The sequence below is a fragment of the Tachysurus vachellii genome, chromosome 12 (assembly GCF_030014155.1).
Source record: "Tachysurus vachellii isolate PV-2020 chromosome 12, HZAU_Pvac_v1, whole genome shotgun sequence".
Classification (NCBI taxonomy): domain Eukaryota; kingdom Metazoa; phylum Chordata; class Actinopteri; order Siluriformes; family Bagridae; genus Tachysurus; species Tachysurus vachellii.
In genome coordinates this window covers 2,304,486-2,310,847 of record NC_083471.1, presented here as the reverse complement: position 1 = coordinate 2,310,847, position 6,362 = coordinate 2,304,486, and the positions used below count along the sequence as shown (strand labels likewise).

Below are 6,362 nucleotides of genomic sequence, written 5' to 3'. Positions count from 1 at the left end.
GCTGAAGCCTGGAAACGTCTCCGGAGACTCATTAATGTTACACCTGTGGCAGAAACTGATAATCACACACACACACACACACGCACACACACACACACACACACACACACACACACAGCCCAGTCATGCATGCGAATCACCTGACCAACCCATTTCAGTAGGTCACTGTGTTACTAGGGAGAATTCCAAACAGACACAAAGCAAATACGACTGTGTTCGCTCAAGATGAGCACCATTATCTTTATGATCGCACAGGTCAAAGGTCAAAGTAAATCCCAGACCCCGAGGTTTGAACTCATTGAAAGTCAGAAATAAATTCCTCCCCTTCTACATTGTTACTCATTATCCAGACGCAGAGTCGGGAATCCCAAACAAACAGAGAGAGAGAGAGAGAGAGAGAGAGAGAGAGTTTTTATAGTTGTACATCAGTAAACCTAACAATAACCGGATAAAAAGCACAAGGTTAGGGGGCGTGGCCTCATTACCTAATGTGTAATGTTTTGTACATTACATCTGACTTATTTATTTAAACTTATTTACTTATTTTTCTGAAACGTGTTTATGAGTCAAATGCAAACCTTTAATGTGCTGCATAAATTAGAATTTAATAATCATTCGATGAGGAATAATAATTATTGAGAAACAATAAGGCTTTTGTCCGAATTGCCCCATTATTCAAAGATCACTGTTAGAGTCCAGTTAGAATCCTGGAATAGTTTTAAAAATGTTGTTTAAGTGTATTTAATAAAAATACTGTATCCTATTTTATTTCTAACACAAACTACACTTTAAAATCACTCTGAGCATCAAAGCAGACATGCAACAAATCTCACTCTCACTCACTCATCTTCTACCACTTATCCGAACTACCTCGGGTCACAGGGAGCCTCAGGTGTCATCGGGCATCAAGTCAGGATACACCCTGGACGGAGTGCCAACCCATCACAGGGCACACACACACACACACACTCTCATTCTGCAACAAATCTGCTCGCTTTAATTTTTTTATTTCAAGCTGTTTTTCTGGCCCTGAAATAAGCTCCGCCCCTATCTATAACAGCACTGTTGTGTTTTCTCTCTCTCTCACACACACACACACACACAGGGATGAAAGATAGGATGTGATTTGTAAATTTTAGATTGTACTTCTCCTCACAAACTTTACACACTGCTGCTTTAAAGAACAGGTCACTCTGTAGCACTTACCTCATTTTATCCTTCCTGTTTGATGTCGTTTGGCGTGACGTCATTTTGGCTCAATGGTGTGACTATATACAATACAGACCATGATTTTTATATATATATATTATATATAACGCCTGCTCCCCGTGACCCGAGGTAGTTTGGATAAGCGGTAGAAGATGAGTGAGAGAGTGAGAGTGAATTAAAGATGAATTAATTTGTTAATGAGATAATTGATCATTATTTCCACGTGGTATCGTTTTGGATTATATATTTCACTGACAGAGTTTAACCCCCGACTTTAAGAACATTTGCAGTCAGTATGAATGAACACACACTGGTAATTTTATCACGGCGAGTGTGTTATAGGAGCTCACATGTTGGGTTTCTGTTTCTCGGGTATCGTGACTCACACTGTGTACACACACAGCACTGTACACAACTGCTGCGATTCAATGTGAACATTTAAATAAAAAGAGAAACGCTTATGAAAAACCTTCTGAGTGTCTACTTACACATGAGCCATTAAACACTACTGTAGAGTGACACATCACACATGACAAAACAGGCTTTGGTCTCTGTTACAAAGACGAGGAAAGAGGAAAGAAAAATCCAACGCTTATAAAGAGAACAAGGATGAAACATTTCCTTTTAAAAATAGATTTTTAATCTGGATACATTTGAAAAATCAGAGACGATTCGTTTGAAATGTTCGGTGGTTATGAGACTCGACGAGAACAAAACCGATGGTCTGATTTATTTATTTTTTGTGAAGGTTTGAACTCAGTGGTTACCGGCACCATGAGCCCCTGAACTCTACACACACACACACGTGAATAGGACACTCCAGCTATAAGCTTCATTATAGTGACAATCCAGAAGTACATACTTCATTTTATACACACACACACACACACACACACACACACACACACACCTGTATAAAAAGAACATAGCACAGCAGATCAGAGAGAGTGTGAGTGAGTGTGTGTGTGTGCGTGAGAGCAACTGCAAACAGTGCTTAAATAAAAACCACAAACAGAGGCATCACGGGTAAGAGTCCTGTTCAAACACAGTACATATATATTCAGTCGTCCTTCTTCTTTTCTGTACCTGAAATAACTTCTATAAATCTAAATCTATTACTTTTAATATTTACACAAACTCAAGCACAAAGAAGTGAATCCATGATCATATACTTCAAGGGGCTAATTCCAAACACTGTGTTCCAATCAAAAGGTATGCGGGATTTTTGCATGCTATGAAAAATAAAGAATTAATTAGATATTCCAGCAATTCATAACATTTCTAGTAGAGTTCAAAAATGGTAACTGTCTCAATCAACTCACTAAAGGAAGCTGAACTCTAATGAGAGCGAGATTTGACTCTGATTCGACTCACTACAGGAAGCTGAACTCTAATGAGAGCGAGATTTGACTCTGATTCGACTCAATAAAGGAAGCTGAACTCTAATGAGAGCGAGATTTGACTCTGATTCGACTCAATAAAGGAAGCTGAACTCTAATGAGAGCGTGATTTGACTCTGATTCGACTCTAAAGGAAGCTGAACTCTAATGAGAATGTGATTTGACTCTGATTCGACTCTAAAGGAAGCTGAACTCTAATGAGAACGTGATTTGACTCTGAATCGACTCAATGCAGGAAGTAAACTCTGAGTAAGTGGGATAATTTGACTTTGATTCGACTCACTAAAGGAAGTGAATGACTGAAACATGCTTGAACAGAGACAGCGCTGTAGCACTGCACAAATGCCATGTGGACCAAAAAAAACTTGACCATAAACACTGAAAAATTTTAAAATAATTGTTTACAGAAATATGCAGTCATTTATTTAGTGCCAGCTCCATGTTCGAGTACGTTCCATCAACATATTTCGAACATCAGCTCGACACACCCCTTAAACAACATTTTTGTGAAACCAAACCGCAAATGAACCAAACAAATCATTTTCACTCTGAATCGGAGCCTGCAAACGAATCAGTGGGTGTGAAAGCACACTAAGAATAGTCTAGTTGTGCTTAGCACCAAAAAAAAAAAAAAAACATTAGCTGCCACTAGAACAGAATCTGTGTAAGTGAAGATAATCATGATCAGTGATGACGACGTCTATCGGTGTTGTTTTCCTGTTAACATGCTGTCTAGTGAATCAGATTCTAGTGAATCAATCAGAAGAAGTCGAGCCTTAGACTAAGACGATACAAATTAAAACAATCATTTAGTCTGAAACTAGGCTTCATTGTTACCCGGAGGCCCAAGATTCATGATCATGAAGATCTCCTTTGACTCGTACAACTGCAAGAGCTTAAACGCTGTCTGATGAAAATAAATAAAATAAAAACACAAAAAAAAAGATAAATTAACAGCACTAAATGATTCAGTCTTTAACTACATCATCCTTACTTTAACCACATACAGTATAAGCGACCTGCTCTATTCACATCACATCACTTTCACCTTCTCCACCTCATCCTTCATCCCTCCATCATTCCTCCTTCACATCTTTACTTTGGCCATAACACAAAACCTTCGTACCGTCGCACCTCGTCTTCATCGTACGTCCGCAGTCCAAACCGGGGGCCTAATCAGTAGTTTTTTATTTTTTTTAAATCTTCTAGCTTTCAACAAAATCAATCAGCAAAATCAAACTGAGCTTATAATAGAAACCCAAAAACAAACAAAACAAAACCAAAAGGGGAAAAAAAACTAAAACAACAGGATCTTCCGTTCAAAAATGACATCATCAGTTATAAACAGTGGCTCCTGAAGCTCTTCTCTGATTGGCTGATGCAAGAACGCCAGATCGTCGTCGCCGCCGCTGCCATCACGACAGCGGCGTGTGGACGGAGCGCTTCGTTTCTCTGGGTGGAGTCTGCTGGACTGTCGCTCTCACCTGTCCGACCGCTGCACCTGAAATAACATCAAATCAAGAGTCAAATTTTAGGCCACGCCTCTTATGAGTAATTGTGACATCACACTGTTAGGAGAAAGGAAACCCAGCTACGGTAAATATATATAACTAAACAGTCAGACGGGAGGCACGGTGGCTTAGTGGTTAGCACGTTCGCCTCACACCTCCAGGGTCGGAGTTCGATTCCCGCCTCCACCTTGTGTGTGTGGAGTTTGCATGTTCTCCCCTCGGGGTTTCCTCCGGGTACTCCGGTTTCCTCCCCCGGTCCAAAGACATGCATGGTAGGTTGATTGGCATCTCTGGAAAAATTGTCCGTAGTGTGTGATTGTGTGAGTGAATGAGAGTGTGTGTGTGCCCTGTGATGGGTTGGCACTCCGTCCAGGGTGTATCCTGCCTTGATGCCCGATGACGCCCGTGACCCGAGGTAGTTCAGACAAGCGGTAGAAGATGAATGAATGAATAAACAGTCAGACGCCTCATAAGGCACATTTTTGTCAGTGAAGTGCTCCTCGAAGGCTCGTCTTGTGCTGGAGCGCGGCGCCAAAACTAACACGGCCACGCCGCAGTTATTTACGTCCTGCGATGTGCTTTAATATCCTTATATTTCGGGAGAGACGATTACATAAGAGGAGGAAAGGCGATAAATTTAGACCGTATGTGGTCCGAATTACAAGCTTAGGAAAACAAATAATAAATTCAGCTCAGTGTTTAAGAGGATGCAGATCGGAGCCTGGAGTCTACCTCAGAGGACTAGGACATGCTGGACAGACGACGTGCCAAACCTTCACACACACACACACACACACACACACACACACACACACACACTTTACCCATTTGTGTCTTTGAACTGGGGATTAAACCGGAGTTTCTATAATATAATGTAATGTAATATAATATAATATAATGAGTTCTCAGAGCTGGACCATAAAAGCGCTGCCTGATCTCTCTTCTGACCAGACAGGAAGTATGTAGGGGGGAAAAAAAAAAAAAAAAAGACTCACACACACCCTTCTGTGTGCTCGTAAACAGCCCCCTGGTTGATACTAACGAGTAATTAAGGCCTAATGAGCTCTTTAATACACACAGACAGTAGCTATAGGCTGTAAACATCACAGCGTAGGTTTAACTACACTTCAGCCAGGAAGCAGCAGGACACTTAATTAGAAGTGAATCAATAGTGCTGGAGGTTAAAGAGCAGGACGTTCACTTTCGTTTGATGATGTTAAACGTCTGAAAAATAAAATTGTGCCGATTTTATTTAAAAAAGGTGGCTGGGCCCCAAATTTACTTTAATTTTGAAACCTTTGGTCCGTATAGGTTTTTTTTTTTGCGGAAACGCCTCAGGAGCGAGTGTGGGACCGTTTGTGGGCGGGGCTTATCATCTCAGGTTCGCCTTCACGTTGAACGATTCTTTCCGAATCGAGGATTGAGTGTGCAAATGCTGATGGTGAAGTCACTGTTTCACTTCACTTCCCTCGAGTGCAGAGCCAGAGCTTGAGTTTATTTATGAACTGCTCTGTAGTTTGTAGCCAATCTACTGCTACCCCACCCCCCCCACCCCCACCCCAGGGGGTTAAACATATTTCCAGTGAAATCATTTGACTCCAGAGCAGAATCGTGTTTGTGAAGACGACTGTGTGAGTGTGTAATAACTGTAGCGCAAGTGATGTGTGTGTGTGTGTGTGTGTGTGAAGTGCATTACTAATATATTCAGGTTAAATGTGGAGGGTGTGGTGGTGTGAGGGTGTGGTGGTGTGTACCTCTGTGTCTTCCATTCCGCAGTCGCTCGTCTTCCTCCACCCCTTCTTCCTCTGCACAGCCACAAACACACAGGAAAGAGAGGCTTTGTGGTTACACTATGCGCGTAAATCGCTCTAACTGTGCAATGTGGTTATAAGGGAGTTAAAGTTTTTGCCGTGTGTGTGTGTGTGTGTTTTCCTACCAGTGTGCAACTCCTTGACCAAGGAGGACATGGTGTTGGTAATGGAGTCGGCTGCTACAAGAAGATCATTACGCAGGTTTCTACGTGCTCCTAAAACACAGAGTTACACATTGAGGGTCAGTGATAGAGAAAGAGAGGAAAGACACACACAGAGAGAGAGAGAGAGAGAGAGAGAGAGAGAGAGAGAGAAACGGAGAGCGAGTGTGAGATACAGCAATAATAGATATCTCACCGTGAGCAAAAGCCTCGCGTACGTCTCCGCCCACTCCGGCCAAAGAGTCCTGAGGCACATAGGAGGGGGCGTGG

The 6,362-nt window shown here is 41.9% G+C and overlaps 1 protein-coding gene across 2 annotated transcripts in view; it reads right to left on the bottom strand.

Annotated features, from left to right (window-relative positions):
- Positions 1 to 1,826: 1,826 nt before the first annotated feature.
- Positions 1,827 to 6,362, bottom strand: part of dtnba (dystrobrevin, beta a) — a 23,497-nt gene continuing 18,961 nt past the window's right edge. For both annotated transcript variants that reach the window (XM_060883028.1, XM_060883030.1), the window contains 4 exons: positions 6,289 to 6,362; positions 6,057 to 6,146; positions 5,875 to 5,925; positions 1,827 to 4,110 (listed from right to left, as the gene is read on the bottom strand). The exon at positions 6,289 to 6,362 is cut by the window's right edge and continues 101 nt beyond it. In XM_060883028.1, the coding sequence (XP_060739011.1) occupies positions 4,025 to 4,110; positions 5,875 to 5,925; positions 6,057 to 6,146; positions 6,289 to 6,362 (301 nt within the window). In that variant the 3' untranslated portion in view covers positions 1,827 to 4,024. The remainder of the gene's footprint in view (positions 4,111 to 5,874; positions 5,926 to 6,056; positions 6,147 to 6,288) is intronic.